This window comes from Leptinotarsa decemlineata, unplaced genomic scaffold (genome assembly GCF_025532065.1).
Source record: "Leptinotarsa decemlineata unplaced genomic scaffold, Ldec_3_MD MMD2_P_RNA_scaffold_2, whole genome shotgun sequence".
NCBI classification, from domain to species: Eukaryota; Metazoa; Arthropoda; class Insecta; order Coleoptera; family Chrysomelidae; genus Leptinotarsa; species Leptinotarsa decemlineata.
The window spans coordinates 4,177,622-4,195,974 of NW_027412529.1; the positions used below are offsets into that span (position 1 = coordinate 4,177,622).

Here is an 18,353-nt window from a genome sequence, read left to right on the forward strand (position 1 = left end):
ACCACTGAATTCCAAAAAATGAATTCAACAACTACTATTTACGCTTGTTGCTGTAGTTTTTTAGTACCATGAACGTTGTGTTCCCTGAACTGATGATTCAATTATAAAATCTAGATGTCGCTCACTTCGTGAAAAAAGTTGTCAAGTTCAAATCAAACAAAATGTTCTATTGCTAGGTTTCTGTTTTCTCCTTTGTGAACAAGTTTCGTGTTTCATGAAATTGACATTTTCTGGATTGTTGGACACGTTTAAAAATCCCAATCCAATCGTTAATTGATTTAACATATAATCCTCCGACTTTCCAGTTTACACAAACTCTCATCATTTGTTCCCTTTTGCTTGGTCCTATAAATTTTTTTTTATCGTAATGTTTTTGATCTGAATTCCAAAATGATTTACTAGAATCAATCCATACGTTTTGATCAGTATTTTCTAAACGATTGTTCTTCTGATAGAATTTAAATTAAAACATGGCAAGTCCCAGAACTCGTCGTCTTCTACAAGAGCTAAAGCCTCACAATGAAAATGATGTAAGTAACTCATTATCATATATGTGGTCTCTTCTTGCATAAATATGAAAGTTTTCAATAACATCTTCAACTTCCTTATTCCAGAAATGCTTCGAGTGTGGACTCCATAACCCTCAGTGGGTTTCGGTAACATATGGCATATGGATTTGCCTTGAGTGTTCTGGCAAGCATCGTGGCTTAGGAGTGCATTTATCTTTTGTGCGCTCCATAACTATGGATAAATGGAAAGACATAGAGTTGGAGAAAATGAAAGTTGGTGGTAACAGAAACGCAAGAGTATTCTTCGAGGCGCAGCCAGATTGGGAAGATACCATGTCCATTCAACAAAAATACAACAGTAAAGCAGCTGCATTGTACAGAGATAAGGTAAGAGTGTAGGTACTTCTAAGAATTGATCAAGAAGTGCGAGAATTCTAAAATCACGTTTATTTAGATATCTGCGCTAGCTCAAGGAAAGTCATGGGACGAACAGAAGTCTCCTGCTCAAAATTACAATAGTAGCTTTGTAGGACCTTCCTCTCAAAAAAACAGCTCAAGAGAAACTCATTCCACATCAAATTTCACTAGATCTTATTCCAACAGTACCGAAAGTTACCAAGGTGCCTACCAAAATTTAAATTCACCAGAGTTTCGGAGTCAGACTGAAACTTTCTTTGAGAGAAAACAGTCCGAGAATGCTAATCGGAGAAGGTAAGTTTGAAGTTTCTTATAGGAGTTGATTATCTGTATTGTTGATGTTTAACGCCTTCTTGGATTCAGAAAAAGTCTCAAAAAGACAGACAATTTTGGGGTTTATCAGAAGCAGGGCTCGAACACTAATCACAAAGGTGAAGTTTGGCACAACCATCAATTTACAAAAATATGGCTATGCAAATTGATTCATTTCAGTAACCTACTTTTGCCTGTGGAATTTTGCAAAATGCTTTATATCAAACAAATTTTTCAATTTCCTCAAAACTACATTTCATAAAAAGAGAAGAAAATGTATTCGTTCATAGACCAACTACATGGTATCGAACATGTCAAATTATGCTTGATAAAATAATTATCTAAAGTGGACATATTAAAAAAAAACAAAAGTTAATAAACAAGTTGAACTGTTAATGCAGACTTGATAATAAATATGTAAACAAACAAACATGTAAATATACATGTTATATCGTAGCGAAATATATAACATACATGAACCCAACGACGGAGGGATATATCGATGACAGTCTGTCAAGCAGAAGGTCATTAGCAAATACAATCTTGCAATCTGTTGAGAACGAAACAGCAGCATCTACATTCACATAAACGTACACATAGATCCCTAAAATATAAATATATATACACATATGTATAAATAAAAATGTAAAAGTGTTAAATCAAAATATAAAAAAATAAGATTATTCACAGATAAATATCCACCAAAACTCAATCATCGAAATATTTTTAGAATGTATAATAAGCTTCTTCCTATGAATTCATTTTCCACGCTAAAAGATAACAACAAGGGAATTTTGTTTTTTGAGATTGTTTTTATCATATTTTTCAATCAAGCCTGAACAGAAATTTATTTTCATCCCATATACTGAGATAAACCATAATAAACTTTAAACTGTTATAATTTAATTCATCTATCAGCTACTGTGATATACCTATAATTGCTGTTCTGTACTATTGAGCCTTTCCGACTAATAATCATCAACAGTTTGTCCATATTCAAGCTTCCTGATATAGCCATCATTTTTTTTTATTTCAGTGATCTCCCGCCAAGTCAAGGCGGTAAGTACAGCGGTTTCGGATATACCAAAGAACAACCTCCAAGAAGTCAGTCCCAAGAGTTTGTTGACACTGCCATGTCATCTTTAGCAAATGTAATATGACAAATATTTACCAAATAAATAACTAAAATCGGTTATTTTCAGGGTTGGTCTTTCCTTTCATCGTCAGCCACCAAAATAGCAAGTAAAGCAACTGAAAATGCAGTGAAGTATGGTGGATTCGCCAGCCAAAAGGTTGTTGAAATTGGATCTCAAGTAGGAGAAAAGGTAAGTTTTTTCTTTGTTTAGGATTCGCAGTTCCATGAGAGTCCATGCTGCAATATAAATAAATGTATTACTTAAATCTCTTTCGTGGAACACTGGTTTAAATTGAGCTATGTGAAGGTTTTTTTTTTTGAAAAAGTGTAGAATATGGCATAATAGTCGAATTTGAGGATATTTGCAGGAAAGCTTCAGAACGCGCTAAATTTCTTTCCAGCAAGCATTCTCTTGAGGTTTGAAAAAAGAAAAAGAAAAAATTCACTGGGTGCCAAATCTGGAAATACGGTGGATGTGGAAGCAATTCGAAGCCCAATTCATGCAATTTTGCCGTCGTTTACATTGATTTATGACGCGGTGTGCTTCGTCTTGACGAAATAGCACTTTCTTTTTCTTCAAATAGGGCCGTTTTTTCCGCAATTTCGTCCTTCAAATACTACATTAACGTTATGTAATAGTCGCTGTTGATGATTTTTTTTCCTTTTCGAAATAGTAGATGAATTTTATACCATGTGCATCCTAAAATACTGATACCATAACCATGTAAGTCGACTGTTGCCTCTTTGTACACTTTAGAGTCTGTTCACCACCTGCAGTAGCATGGCTATTAGCCATGGGAGATATATGACTATATGTGTAGTTTTCCTCCAATTTTTGTTAGCAGGTTTCTCTAAATATTTGAATCATGCAATCAGTGAGGATTTTTCATTTCAACATTTCTTATTATTAGTGGTTTTAATTTGAAATTCATCATTTACCACTGCATTTCTGTTGTTTATTGGCTTTTGTGAAATAATTGAGTAGTTCTTCGAGAGTAACTCGGGTTTGAATGTAGCATTTATAAGTATTGGTGTACTTCATGAGTTTCATAATTTCCTTGTTTTATCCTAGTCAAGTCAACACGTAATAAAAAATAATTCTTAAATTGCACCAGATCAAATTAGTAATTATATAGGCGCTGTTGCCAATGTAAGATGTATTGTAATTTTATCCTGATTCGCAACCGAACACGGTTATTAGACTTATCTCATGTCATGTAAATGATTCGAAGAGATCAATAAATCTATCTATCTATCTATCTATCTATCTATCAATATGTGAATTAGAAACAAATCCCTTTAAAAATTAAAACCCAACATTTGAAACATCAATTTGAATACTTTTCGAAGTGAATTTCAAAAACTCATGAATTGAACTTAACTTTATTTTGTTCAAACTTGCATTTGCTGTAATAACCCAAATTGAGAAACATTCCCCATTGGGTAGCAGTCGCTGACAACCAGTCTGCAAGATCATATCGAAGTGGGGATGTAAGCCAACATTGAAAGGTAGACTGGTTATCAGCAGCTTCTACCAAATTCTGTTGGTAACCACATTAAATACAGACATTGTACTGCCATCGCTCCTCTGGTGGTCACGGTGGGTACTATAAAGATCAGGATACACTAAAATCGTACGTAAGAGCTTCCATGGGTTTTTTTTTGCTTCTCACCACAAGAGGTCAGATTTCAATCTTGCTGAAGTGCCAAGCGGCAGGTTGAGGACCACTCGGAAGTGAGTGGGGGTGGATCAAAGAAACAGTGATTGTATCTCAGGCTTTTCATCTCCCGGAGGCATGTGGAATGCATTTGTGGTTCAGCCTATCACCACTGATGAGACCTACAGCGTTGTCTTGTGTTAAATCATAAATTTGTTTTGTTTGGGGACTGGTTTACAATTATAAATGAAATTTTACCAACTCATTGAATGGACATTCGATAAACTAAACAGATTCAACACAGAGAAAGAATTCAATTCTATTTGATCATTCAGTAAACTTTCAGAATTCTTGGATCTATTAATTTCCAAGTATTCCAAAAGTTTTGCTTGTAGGTGAAAAGACTGCCGCAGTATTTTGTGACCTGTCAAAGGCATTCGACTGCGTTGATCACAAAATACTGCTGAGAAAGCTCCAACGTTATGGATGCAGTGGAGTAACTCACAAATGGTTCGATTCCTACTTAATGGGACGGACGCAAATGGTCAACACATCTCAACTTGAAAAAAAAAAGGAAATTAATTCTGGAGTTCCACAAGGTTCTGTGTTAGGTCCCATTCTTTTCTTATTATATATTAATGATCTCACCAAGCTTAATATTTCTGGGAAGTTCACCTTATTTGCAGATGACACTACCATACTTTGGAATAATAAAAACACTTGTGAGTCGCACAAAATAATCTCTGCCGACTTGAAAAAAGTTAAAGATTGGTGTGACTCAAACATTTCATCTTTTAACTTAACAAGAACAAATTTATTATCATTTAGATGTTCAATCAACGAACTTTTTTTTTGAAGACAGATCCCTGGAATCTAAAAATAACACTAAATTTCTAGGAATCTTCATTGACCAGAATTTAAAATTTGTGAATCATGTTAAACAACTCACTAGAAAAGTCTCCTCTGGCTGTTATGCGGTTAGAGTGATTTATAAAGAATTGGGGTTCAGCACTACCTTTGGCGTACTATGCACTCATAGATTCTCACTTACGCTACGGAATACCGTTTTAGGGAGCATGCAGTCCAACTTTATTCAAAAGTCTATTAATTTTACAAAAAAGGGGAAACATAATATTCTAATGGTAACTGCATTATTTATACTGGAATCTGTGTGTTTAATAAATAAGCATATATTAAATTTTGCTGCATCCTCTTCCCGAAACTGCAGACACACTCTGAAACTCACTGTGCCAACTAAAAACATTACCAGAGACTCCATATTTTACAAAAGTGGAAAAATGTACAATCATTTTCCTATGGACATAAGATCTGCCAATATAAATGACTTCCAATTCAGGAAGTTAGTCAAACAATTTCTATCTGATATGAATATTTTAACGATAGCTTCTAACTGACTTACGCATATTTTTTATCTTTACTTATTAAGGAGCTCTTAAGTTGTTACTTTTTATGTCTACTCTTTTATAAACTTGACTTTTACTCTTTTATATATACATGTCTTTTATATCCTCCATTTTAACATAGTTTGTACCCATGCACTATTTATATTTTTATTTTAATTTCAGTTGGTATGTATTGCATTTTTTTAAGTATATACTACGCAAGCTTTGTCTACAAGATTATATCTTATGATAATAAAGCATATTATTATTATGAATATATTTTCAGTTACTGTACATATTGAAATAGTGATATCATTAGTCAGCTCATGATTTTAAATTTCATTTAACTAGGTAGGTGAGTTGAGCAAGAAAGGTTGGCGAGAAGTCAGCTCGCTCAGTAGCGACAACCCAGGCGCATATTCTCAAGTGGGGGGAGACAACTATTCTCCTGGTGAGAAGTCTTCCTTATACAGTGGAGGAAACAGCTATGTTCGAGACGACTGGAGTTGTAGCAGCCAACAAGGTTCAAAGTGAGTGTTAATTTTGATTATTTACCACCAAAAGTAGTGAGAGTTCTTTGAGGAATTTTTGTGGTGTTCCACACGGTTCCATTTCATGACTCGAATTGTTTTTGAAGTTCGCAAATTCTTATTTCACTGTGCCAACATGTTTTTTATTGTATGATAATACTCCGGACTGTGTAGGATATGACAATAAATAAATTACCTTGTTTTTTTTCTTCAGGGCCTCAAGTCCTAAAAGCGCAAGTCAGAACTGGAATGGAACAGGAGAATCGTCGTATAACAGTCCTGTTATGTCGCCAGTTGAAGAGTTCTCGAAGAAATCAGAGGCAAAAAGTAAGGAGGCACGAAATCAAAAGAAATGGAGCGCCGGCTGGGAAGAGGATGCAATGTGGGAAAGTTTGAAGTAATTTATTTTCAAGTACTTAGAATAAATAATTCGTATTGAGAGGGCTCGGTAATAGTATGCGAAGCCTGTTCAGTGTATTGAATTTCTCCAAATATTCAGAACAAATACTTTTTTATTTAGGCATATTTTAATCAATGTGAAACTGTTGCTTTGGAGAATCTTAATGTATTTAAATATTATACTGTGTGTCCATGAAGTAAGGCAATTCATTGTTAGCTAAATGAACAATATTCTTGTTTTTTAATAATATGATTTATTCGGTTTTTGATGAATTTAAGGACACACTGTATATAATTTTGGTTTCGCTATGGTAGCTGTCTGAAATATATAAAAATTACCATGATGAAATTATCTTTATTGAACTTTTTCTGTGTTCGGAAATAATCTGATGTATGATGTTGATGTCAGTTGTGCTGAAGTAAAGCCAGTCATCCTGAATGTATATTGCTTTAGCTGAATTTTACTGCTTGACAAATTCACTGTAAATACTTCTGGTGCAAACAAGTTTAAATTAACAGGAACATTATTAGTCCCAATTGTATATTGAAATTATTTTTAATTTCATGTCATGCAAAAATAAAAATTTTATTTGTGAATTTGTTTTTTTGTTCCCCTATAACTTCTATAAAAAATAATTTTGAAAAAATCAGCTTTGTTAGTAGGCCTAACTTGTGATGTGGTACTGTAGTGTCCGGCCTGGCTACCGACGTGTATAAGAGAATTGTGGAACACAAGAAAAATATGCATTAGGGTTAGAACATGTTGAAATTGCAGGTCGCATGTAGACTAAGCAACTACTATTGTGGTCCACAAAGACTAATGAAATAATATTTGATTTTATGAAATTATTGACAAAGCTTAGTTAAATTTTTAGAGAACTGAAGTAAGGCTGTGTGTGTGTGGTCATTGAAATGTTTTCATATAAAATGAGAATCAAAACTTTCTTATGTTTTTATACCACTTGTATTTGTATTTAACGTTACTGCAGATTTGTCTTACGAGCACATTTACAAACGAATATATTTGTATTCATTTCTTGCTTTTTGGCGTTCAAGTTGAAAATGCCCTGGAAGGACCATTCATTAGATGATATTCGTAGGGTTGCAGATATAATGAAGCTAAGTAGTCGTAGAGTGGAAACTGACTTAAAACTCTTATTCCAATTATTAAATTATCTTATTAACTGTCCTACATTGCAAGCACAAATTGACTTACATGTTCCTTCTAGAAGTACAAGGAATACAGAAACATTTGCATTAGATTTTCATTGTTGTAACTACGGTAAACATTCTCCCCTGTCTAGAGTTGCTATTGGTGGTAATAAAGTCGATCTGGACTTCTTTTCATTGAACGAAACAAAATTTAAGTTTGCATTACGCTCGCTCAGAAATAAATTATAAATGGTAATAAATATAAACATCCTTAATTATTGAATTTTCCATATCTTAATCATTCATTTATTTAATTAATATTTCAATTCAGTAAATTTATTTTCTCACTGTTATTCTTTATTAATGAATCAGTTTTACTTTTAGCAAGTAAGTTAAATGTAATTATTTGTTGTATTCATATAATTTATTGTGAAAGCTCTTAAACTTAATTGGGTGTTACCCGTTAATGAATAATAAATAAATAAACTTTACAGAAAAGGACAATAAGGTATATAAGAAACCTTAAACCAAGAGACTCCTGTAGAACCTTCTTCAAAAAACAATATTCTAACGGTAACTGCATTTATTTTAATTTTATTTGGTATGTATTACATTTTTTCAAATATTTACTACCCAAGCTTTGTCTACAAGATTATTTCTTATGATAATAAAGCATATTATTATTATGTCATCAATGCCAGCTCTCAACTTTTTTGTTAAACACCTCACGTGTTTTCACTTCTATAAAAGAATACATTGGTATGTACACGAGGTAGGACAGAGAATTGTACAACGGGTAGGTCAGGAAATTTTACTAAACTGTAAACTTTGGGATTAGGTAAAGACATTTGTAACAATATGCTCTCATCACGTTTATTAACGATAGTGCGACGATAAATACAAACTCTCAAAAATTAACAAAATATAAATATTATTGAATAAATATCGTACGGAATGGCGTAAAGAATTATAATGTTTATTATAACATACAACACAAGTTCCTAACTAACAACTATGGAGTGCTCGCGTTGCGGGCCTTTGAATTAAATAAGCTTAAGTAAACCTAACAGAGACCTCCCGCAAATTCGTCGTCTTCTTCTTCTTCTTGTTTGGAAGATTTGGGTTCAGGCTCCTTACTATCTTCAAGAGTGACTGACTCAGTCACTGGAAGCTGAAAGTGACACACAAACATGACTACAGCCAAGAAAATGAAAATGTATATAGATTTGCTGCTTGAATTCACATATTTACTACCAACATGAAGTAATAACATATTTTATTTGCGTTGGTAACAATGGAAAAAAAACTCGAGTAATTCGACCGTTACTTCATCGCCTTTAATAATGTCTACCGGAGTAGTAGACGGAACGTCAGAAATAAAACCTGAAACATTTTCAAGCACACAAAAATGTCTCAATGTGACAAACTTCTCACCTTGTCAATTTCTGCATTCGATGTTTCATAAAACACCGTTTCCCTCGTACTCTTTACTGGAGACACTGGTATTCCCTCTGGCAGAGGCATGTCCCTCGCCAAAATCGCATACTCCACGTCCATGTGTTTGATGAAAGGGCTGTTCAATGCTCGTTTAGCTCCTTCGGGATCTTCTTCATCATAGGCTTGCAGTAGAGATTCCAGAGTTTGCACTTCAGGACTTTCGCAGTAGTTGCCTGTTGAAAAACAAATAATAATTTCATCTTTGTTATGTTACCATCAAGCTCCAAACAACAAAATTAATTTCCGTGGACTTATCATTCATGAATCGATATTCATTTATTTTTCTTTTTGTATTCAGAGTCTAATAAAACTTTCTACAGTGAAACATATTGCTTCAGAACATTTAGTCTAATGTCACGTCGATCACCATTGACACTAGAGGGCGCTTCAAACTTAAGGAAAAACAAAGGACTTTTAAATATTGATCTGTTTGTCAAGGAAAACCTCTATCAATGAAATTCAAGCCGTTTTTTTGTATGTCATGAGTTCATTTTATGTAAGGTAGATGTGAAGGGCAGAAAAAATTGTGTGTATTGTTTACACATCCCACGAAAGTCATGTTTATATGGAAACATGAAAATACAGTAGACTAAAAAAGAAACTAGTTAGACCATAGAACAAAATATTGAAAATAGCAAAATAGCAAATTGTTAGCATCGGTGCTGGTCAGTCCTCTTTTTCTAAGCATGTAATAGCTAGACTTGTGCAAGGACATTTCTAGATAAAGCAGTAATGAAAATAATCTATTCATTCATGATGATTCAACAATCAATTCAAGAAGTAGGCACAAAAAACTAAAAATTCGATGAAGAAAAGAAAATAAACAAGAATTTCTCATCAAATGAATAAATGGGTTATTTTTCTTGAACTGTACATGTTGAATTATGAAACTAGATGTCACGCAATATATGAATGTGTAAATATTAATTATAAAAGTATTTCTTTGTAAAATGTCATGTGACTTTGAAATGGGTTTCAAAAATGAAGAATGATATCCTTTGCTGATGAACACCTTGCAACAATGAGTAACGGAAAAGTTACATGCTATGACCATACTTGACTATTTTTGAAATTCAAAAATTTCAACCAACTTTTTATGAAGCGAAATACTAAATAAACTCACCCCATTCTTTAAAAGCTTTTTCAGCTGCAACAACATCTCCCCTAGCTAACTGAACTAAAACTAAAGCTACCGTCAAACGTCCTGTTGCCTGATATGACTCGTTCTCCTGATGAAGTCCTAATTCCCGCCGGATTGCATCTGCAGCCAAGTCATATCTATAATAATGACGAAACATTTACTGTAATAGTCAATAGACCATATCAGATAAGGAGTTTGTTTGGAGAACATGTATTTTTCTTCAATTAGCTACTCTTTGAACATGTCATTAATGACAGCTGCATATTTAGATGATGTAAAGGTCCATATCGGAGAAGAATTTTGTTTGGAGCACATGTAGTTTTTTTTAGCTATACCATTTATTTATCATTTTGAATAGTCTTAACCTAGACTTGTTGAGCAGAAGAAGAGAGAATGATCATTTATATTTATATACAAATTCATTATTAGCCTTATTACACGCCCGGAACTTCTCGAGAGGATTCACTTACATGTGCCAAGGAGAACTCTCAGAAATAATGATCTTTTTCACGTTTCCTTCCATTATACAAACTATGGAATGCACTCTCCTATTGATCGTTCACTTAGAATGTTCAATGAAAAAAACCTACATCTAGAGGCGACAGGTAATAGGCCTGTCAAAATTCAAATATCATATGAGAGCAATAAATAAATAAATAAATTAGGGTCAGTTATCATAAGTAGTTGATATTTAGTAAAAATAAAGTCCTAAGTAATTAACATGACAACTAACATCAATGATAAACAGAGTAGTCAACTTAGAAAAATAATAATAATAATAAAACATTTATTTCACCACGTTACATAATAATGCATGTGCTCCAACTGAAATTTTTATTTGATATGGTGTGTTAATTCAGTATAAGATCTGGAAATAACTTATGTCTGATTTCTATTAAGTTTTTTATTTGTTACGACCAGTTTCGGTTTTTTAAACCATTCTCAAGTAAAATTTCACTTTACTTGAAATAAATAGATGCAGGAATAAGGATACTTACTGTTGGAGTTTAACATGTAACCTAGCAATTTTACTTGTGTACTCCGCAGCTTGCCTTGTACTATCTTGGATCTGCAAAATTAATGCAAAATAATACTATTTATTCCACCATATAATTACATTGAATTTAAAATGATCAATAAATTACTATACTTTACCCAGTAAGACCTAATCAAATCCAAAGCTACCCCACTAACTCCATAAGTCCATAACACTGTAATTTGTGTATAAGTAAATTATGCTTTACACAATCAAAGGCTCTAGAAAAATCTATGAAAAGACTACATATTTCCTCTCAGAACTGTTCTCCTATCTTGAAGCCATGGTGATTTGATAAGACAAGTTTATTTGTGATGTGGCAAAAAGGTTATACTCGTTCTACAAGATTTACATTTAAAAACATACCAGAACAATCTCGGCGGCACGCTGATATAACTTCAATGCCTCTGGAGGATACTGGGACTCAAGAATTTTTGCAGCTTTATCTAGAGAAGACGCAGCAGACTCTGGGTTTCCATGGGTCTGATACATGTTTGCTGCTCTTTCTGCCAAGGTTGGAATATCTCGCAAGTCTCCCAATTCCTTGCATACCAAGATACATTGATCAAGAGCTTTCGCTGCATAAAATATTCTGGATCTAAATTAAGGAATAACACATTCAAATAAGTAGATCACTGTGGCAATATCTCAATAAACATTGAAATAAATAATCGTTTTAATATCGTTTTAATGGCTCCTGCTATTTTGTGAAAAAATTTCAATTTTGTTTGCTGATCACAAATTTGAACTTGACGCTACAATCTACTTTTTGAGATTTGGCCACCCAAAATTCAAAACCTCTGTTTATTGCAAAAAATACAGAAATGTTTGAGAACATGGCAAATCAGAAGAAATTCATAATTCATCCCTAATATTTCTTACAACAGAGATACAATTCTAGTTTCTTTCATTCGAAACTGAGTATATGTATTGCGTAGTCTCCACAGATGCAAATTATTTTTACAATACAAGGTATGTCAAGAAAAATACAATTATTTCCTGAGAAAAGTGTTTTAGGATTTTTTTTGACATTGAATAATTTCTGATACCAATACAAATTTCTCTAAAGTGACTGTGCTAACTTGATATGAAGTTAGCAGAAGTATATTTTTTTAAAAATAGGGTCCCTACCTTCATAGAAGTGTTAAGGTCTGATTTCACATTTATGATCTTCAGACAAAAATTATTACACGTTTTTCAAAGAGGAACGAGAGGTATCAGAACGAATATTTACCAATAGATTGGTTGAGATTTGGTAGACTTGAAATCAATTATAAAAGGATACGCTCGATTCTGCTTGAAACAATCTACGGCTTTCAATAAACAATCCTTGCACTGTTCAAATGATTTTGCGTTTCTGAAGCATGTAGCTGGAATATTAATAATTTATTAATTCACAAAGTGGAATGTAGAGACAAAGTTATAGGTGTCTACAATTTATGTTATAACAATGAAAATGAAATGTAATTTCAAACCTGCTTTGTTATATTCATCAGCTGCACTTTCATAATCTGGTCGCCATTTCAGCAGAGAAGTTTTAAGACTGAAATAATAATCAGAAATTAAATTCTATATGGTAAATTTTATTTCCAGAAAATAGAGAATCGCAAAATTAAATCTTCAGGTTCCTACCTTTTCTCTGCATTTCTAACGTGTTCCAGGCCTTCCTCCAACTTTTTATTTGTTGTCATTTTTTAGTCTTAATTTGAATGAGATACAAATTTTTGCAATTTTACTACTTTCATTAATAAAACAGTGACAACCCACTGACACTGACATACACGGTGTCAAATCGATAATCCTCTTCTTTTTTTAATTGAACTAATCAGGAAGTGACATCTTCAATCTACTAATTGAACCATATTCTCAACACCTGACCAAGTGCCCTCTGATGACAAGAACATAAGTTTTTCTCAGTAAATATAATTTAATTATGCAAATTACTTTTTTGTACCAAAAAAGTTACATTTCAGAGACAAATATAGTAGAGAATAATTTTTGGGAAAGGAAGTATTTGGCCTTCTACTTCTCAATCTTGATACAAAAATGTGGGAATCTTTCAAAGAAATGAAGGAAGCAATCGATTTCAAAAATTAACTCTATACAAATAAGACATGAACTGGAAGAAAAAAAACCTCTCGAAACAACTATTTTAATATAAATATTGAATTACACGAAAGAAAAATACTTTGGAAACAACTACTTTTATATGGACATTAATTTATACAAAAAACACTTTTTTCTATTCAGTTTCTACTCCAAGCATTCGTTATGAAATTGATTCAGATATCATTCATAGGGTTGCTATCCAATATCGTGTATGAAAGACATGAAATTTCACTTACATGGAACACTGACATTTTCAATATCGAATGACAGTGTTCCATATGATTGTTCATCCTCAGTTTTCATACACGGAGAAAGCTATTGTATAGTGAAACACGTGTTATGGTTCTATGAACTGTTCAGTGAAAATGTCACAATAAAGTGTCACTTGAATACTAAATCAATTCAAAATATAACCACAGTGGTGGTAGTGAGTTAACGGTGGTATTGATTGTAATATTATAACACACCCGTTCACACTATGATTTTTGAAAAACTGTCAAATTTCAATTTCGAAGTGTTTCAAAAGTTCCCCATCAGTATGTCTTTCATTTAGACATTCATCTAAATTTGATCATACCAAACCACAGAGATTCGTTAATGTTTGTAGTGATATGTCCTCCCTCAGTCCTCTAGTGTATATTACTGGGACTAAGGGACTCTAACAGCAAGGCCATTCAAAAAAAAGAAGATGAACGATATAACTCATTTTGTGAAAAAAGGTGGGAAAGCTATGAAAAACTTAGACAAAACATAAACACTAGAAACAACGTTAGTATTCAATTTTATTTATTCGAAAACAATTCATTGAACATTACATTATTATCCATATATAATGGCGGAGAAGTTAGAAGACCTGAACTTACCCAACGCCTCAGTGCAAAAAATAATCAAGGAAGCTTTACCGGATTCTGTAAATATTGGTAAGGATGCTAGATCTGCTCTTTCTAGAGCAGCGTCAGTTTTCGTTTTGTATGTTACCTCGCAGGCCTCCAATGAAGCACAAAAAAGCAGCAGGAAAACATTGGTTGGAAAAGACGTTATCAAAGCTTTAGAAGAATTGGAATTTGAGAGCTTCATTCAGCCTATGGAAGAAGCATTAAAAGGTCAGATATTCATTAAAATGTTTGATATAACTTTATGGCCAGAAACATTTTCTCTTTAGGTGGATTCGTCTACCAGTCTTGACATGAGAGTCATGGATAAAAAGTGATAAAAGAAGGTGATACTTGATTTTCAATAGGAACATTTATGCACACGTTTAAACTCATGATTCAAGACTGGGGCAATAATTCACTTTTATTTTAGTAAATTTTCTACCATGATCTCATTAACTACTCATCATTTGTCGAAGCGGTTCGATTTTAATTAATATTTGTATGTTTGATTTTAGAATTTAAAAATTCAAAACCAAAAAAGCAAGTAAAAGCGAAGAAATCCAATGAAGATGATCACAATGAAGCAGAAGATGATCATAATGACACAGTAGAAGAGATGAATCAAGATGAATGAATTTTATTTAGTTACATTGAATTGTTCATGATTAGTTGTAAGGGGTTTGTTATTTTTGTTATAAAATTACTAAGAATCGAATTATTTCTTATTGACTGTGCAGATGAGCAGTATCATAGCTGATTCGTACACTAAATAATACATTTTTTACTCTAAGAAATTTGGTGTATGAATCAGTCATCACTGTTCGTTATTTATGAATCTGAGGGAGCTATTCTGCTCAAAAATAATATTAAGGACTACCTGAATTTCATGTAAATACAGCTATGGGTTGTATAGTCATAATTTTTTGAGTTTTTTCAGTAACTTGCAGAAATAAAAGTTAAATGGAAAATGTATGTTGATATGTATATTCGAAACATTTTCAGCGTAGATCAACTTATGTACTGATTTATGAAGTTGTCATTATGTAAATAAATGAAAACATTCATGCACCGCATTTTAAATTCAGTGTGGTATGTGGACTTCAAAGTCTTGGCTTAGGATCTCCCCTAAGATGCGTGTTCGTTAGGAGACTGTGAGAAATAGGATTCTCAAGTCTCTTCCTATTTCTGACAAGCTGTACATTGTGACAACTTTGTTAAAGTTCAAATACTGAGTTATAATGATCGTTTTCCTTCATTCAGTAGATTTCCTTGGCAGGTTCAGTTGATATAGAAATAAACTTACTACCAATGAAGTTGCCGTGTTAGCAAAATGTGTCTAGAATTGAAAAAAATAATTGTGAAAATTTTGTAATTATTTTCATGGATAGCGTTATTAATTTTCATCAAAGGCCATCTGCTGAAATTAAGAATATACTCGTGTTTAACATAATAAACGATAAAGTTGTTAGTGATGGAGATTTAGCACTGCGAGCATTTGAAAACTATTACCTGTAATTTTCTGATTGACTTGGCCGTTACTTGAAGATCCACAGTAATTTCACAAATTACACTGGAACGATTCGATCTTCACAAGCTTTAAGTTTGTGAAGATCAAATCATTTCCAGTATACTTTGTGATATTACCTGTAACTTTGCATTCATAGACTAGCGCATATGGACATTTTCTAGAAACTAAAAAGGGAGTTATTGAAATAGGATCTCAAAATATTGATTTGCTAAATTTATACAAAAAATATTTTCAAATTGGTCTTCTTGACTGCTAGAAAAATATTGTAATGTAAACAGATCAATACAAAAAAATAACTCAAAAAATTCACAAAGTGAGTCTCACCCATATCCCTCCGCAATCTGCATAAAACTCCTTAGTTTCAACAATGCTTCTCTCCAGACATGTTTAAGTACCGATATATCACACGTATTTTTCTACGAAATCAACGGTTATAAACAATTTTGGTCACACAGGTGTTGCAAAGTTTATTTTGGTATAAGGTAACTTTGTGAAATCTCTTTTTGAAAAGGTACCTATATAGTTCGTGGCTAAAAGTAATACATATCGATATTAAGAAAATAGTTCAACAGAATAGAGTCAAAATAGATCTTTATTTAAGAAAAAATTAGAATTTTGAATATGTTCAATTTTTATACATATTTTTTTATTAGTAATGACTATTCAATTAAACTATTATTATTGTGTATTTTAGGCACATTCTGAACTTTTCGAAAATAATGTTTCATAAAGTCACCTCATACAAAGTCAAATAGGAATAAATTTTGCAATTTTTGATCACATTTCAATAGCCTATTTCGATTTTGTTTAAAACACATTCATTATGGCGCTACTTCAAAGAAAACGAATCTAAAATAAAGAATTAGTAATACTAAGGAATTTTTTGTAGACTTTGCCATATACTATCGGTGTTTCGATATTCTGTGATTTCCCTGATACTTATTTTGCAATAGTGCCATTCACAAAAAAGTCATCTCATGTAGCTGAAATTTTGCGTATGAACTCAATATTGTATTTGGGAAAACTTTTTCAAATACCATTTTTTGATATTTTGAAACATAACTCCACTTTTTGAAATTCTTTAGAAAAAAAATTAAAATTGACAGATTATGTGAACCGCATGACTACTTTTTTTGATTTTTCATCTCGATCGTAGCATAGATTGATGACAAAGTTAAATTTCAAATGGAGCTATAAAATATCCCAAATGATGCGGACTTCACTGGTCACACTGTATATACTTGGATGATATTTTTATCTCACTTTTTATTTATATGGTTGCGTTCTGCAGCTGTTCGCAAACTGTGTTAATAGATCCTGTAGTGATAACATTGAAACCAACCACAGTGGAATTTCTGGGGAATTTTTAGCTTCTTCAGCTAGTCATCTAATTAGTAAATCTATCGTTACTTTGTTACTTTACGTATGATTTTCCTTTATTCTAAAATTAAAAGTATATCTAACAAAATAATGAGTCCTTTTTATTTTCGACTGTCAAATTGTGAGAAACGGTATTGTCAGAGATTTTTAATTTTCAGTTCGATATATTCACAAATAGTTCCTTCATTAGGAATCACACGTTAAAAGGTAAGACCTAATTAGTCTTTAGCTCGCACAAGTTTCGACCTCTGAGAGTTGTCGTTCGTAGGGGTGCGATAGCTGGTTAACGGTAAAAACATATTTTTTTTCAACATTAAATTCATTTATTTTCATTTTCACCTAAATTCCTGAGTAAATTTTAATTACAAATTTCAGAATGAATGATCTGGCGAAAATACCCGAACAGACATCAATATATGTAAATTAACATTGAGCTTCAGGTCATATCTACAGTCGAATTCATCAGTAGGGTTTTAAGGGGATTCCTCTTATTGTAGATTGCAGTACGAACATTCCCTGCATATACGAGGTTTGTTCAAAAAATAAGGTGAATGTTCAAATTTCGCGAGCTAAGTACATTCAATTAACGATTTTTTAATGTTGGTACACTCGTTTAGAACATATGTCCAGAGTTTCAGTTGTTTAGCATGTTTAGTTTGTTCGTGAGAAATATAAAAGTTAGAATTGTTTTGCGTGTTCGGCGTTTTTTTTGCTTTCGAAAAAAATGGATCAAAGAATTTGCATCAGATTATGTGTGAAACAAGCAATTGAGTACTCAAAAACACTTGAAATGTTGACAGTGGCATACGGTGATTGTAGTCTGAAGCAGGAAAATGTTTTCAATTAATACAAGCTTTTCACAGAAAGTCGAGAAAATGTGAATGACTTGCGCCCTAGACGCCTCTGCAGCAACTACCTCAGCTGCAACCGATGAAAATGTTGAGAGAATGAAGAAATATTATGGAGAATCGTCGATATACTTAAAGAGTTGCTGAGGATGTCGGCAGATAGGTTGGCTTAACAATTTTTCGTAAAAACCGTTGCATAAGCATCGCTCAGGAATTGTTGGATGACGTCAAAGGGTCATGACTGGTGATGAATCATGAGCATAAGTTCCTGACATCAAAACCGAAGTCCAATCGTTCCAATGGAATAGCCCAGAGATTTGCCCCCCTGCAGCTATTTCCTGTTCCCAAGATTGAAGAGTCTCGTGAAAGGACGGCGTTTTGCCACGATTGAGGAGATAAACATCGAATCGCTAAGAGAGCTCAA

At 32.8% G+C, this 18,353-nt stretch overlaps 3 protein-coding genes across 3 annotated transcripts; 2 read left to right on the forward strand and 1 right to left on the reverse strand.

The window, feature by feature from the left end:
* Positions 1–163: 163 nt before the first annotated feature.
* Positions 164–6,960, forward strand: ArfGAP1 (ADP-ribosylation factor GTPase-activating protein 1). Its single transcript, XM_023159777.2, has 7 exons — positions 164–530; positions 615–896; positions 964–1,220; positions 2,275–2,389; positions 2,441–2,563; positions 5,786–5,964; positions 6,179–6,960. The coding sequence occupies exons 1-7, from the start codon at positions 471–473 to the stop codon at positions 6,363–6,365; spliced, it is 1,203 nt and encodes a 400-aa protein (XP_023015545.2). The 5' UTR covers positions 164–470; the 3' UTR covers positions 6,366–6,960.
* A 1,414-nt stretch (positions 6,961–8,374) lies between these two features.
* LOC111505034 (gamma Soluble NSF attachment protein 1) lies at positions 8,375–12,981 on the reverse strand. The gene is made up of 8 exons (XM_023159778.2): positions 12,822–12,981; positions 12,665–12,732; positions 12,475–12,559; positions 11,556–11,781; positions 11,152–11,222; positions 10,136–10,290; positions 8,950–9,185; positions 8,375–8,686 (listed from the first exon to the last, which is right to left on the reverse strand). The coding sequence occupies exons 1-8, from the start codon at positions 12,878–12,880 to the stop codon at positions 8,579–8,581; spliced, it is 1,008 nt and encodes a 335-aa protein (XP_023015546.2). The 5' UTR covers positions 12,881–12,981; the 3' UTR covers positions 8,375–8,578.
* Positions 12,982–13,987: 1,006 nt separating this feature from the next.
* Positions 13,988–15,237, forward strand: Chrac-14 (DNA polymerase epsilon subunit 3 Chrac-14). The gene is made up of 2 exons (XM_023159779.2): positions 13,988–14,401; positions 14,689–15,237. The coding sequence occupies exons 1-2, from the start codon at positions 14,131–14,133 to the stop codon at positions 14,805–14,807; spliced, it is 390 nt and encodes a 129-aa protein (XP_023015547.1). The 5' UTR covers positions 13,988–14,130; the 3' UTR covers positions 14,808–15,237.
* Positions 15,238–18,353: the final 3,116 nt, after the last annotated feature.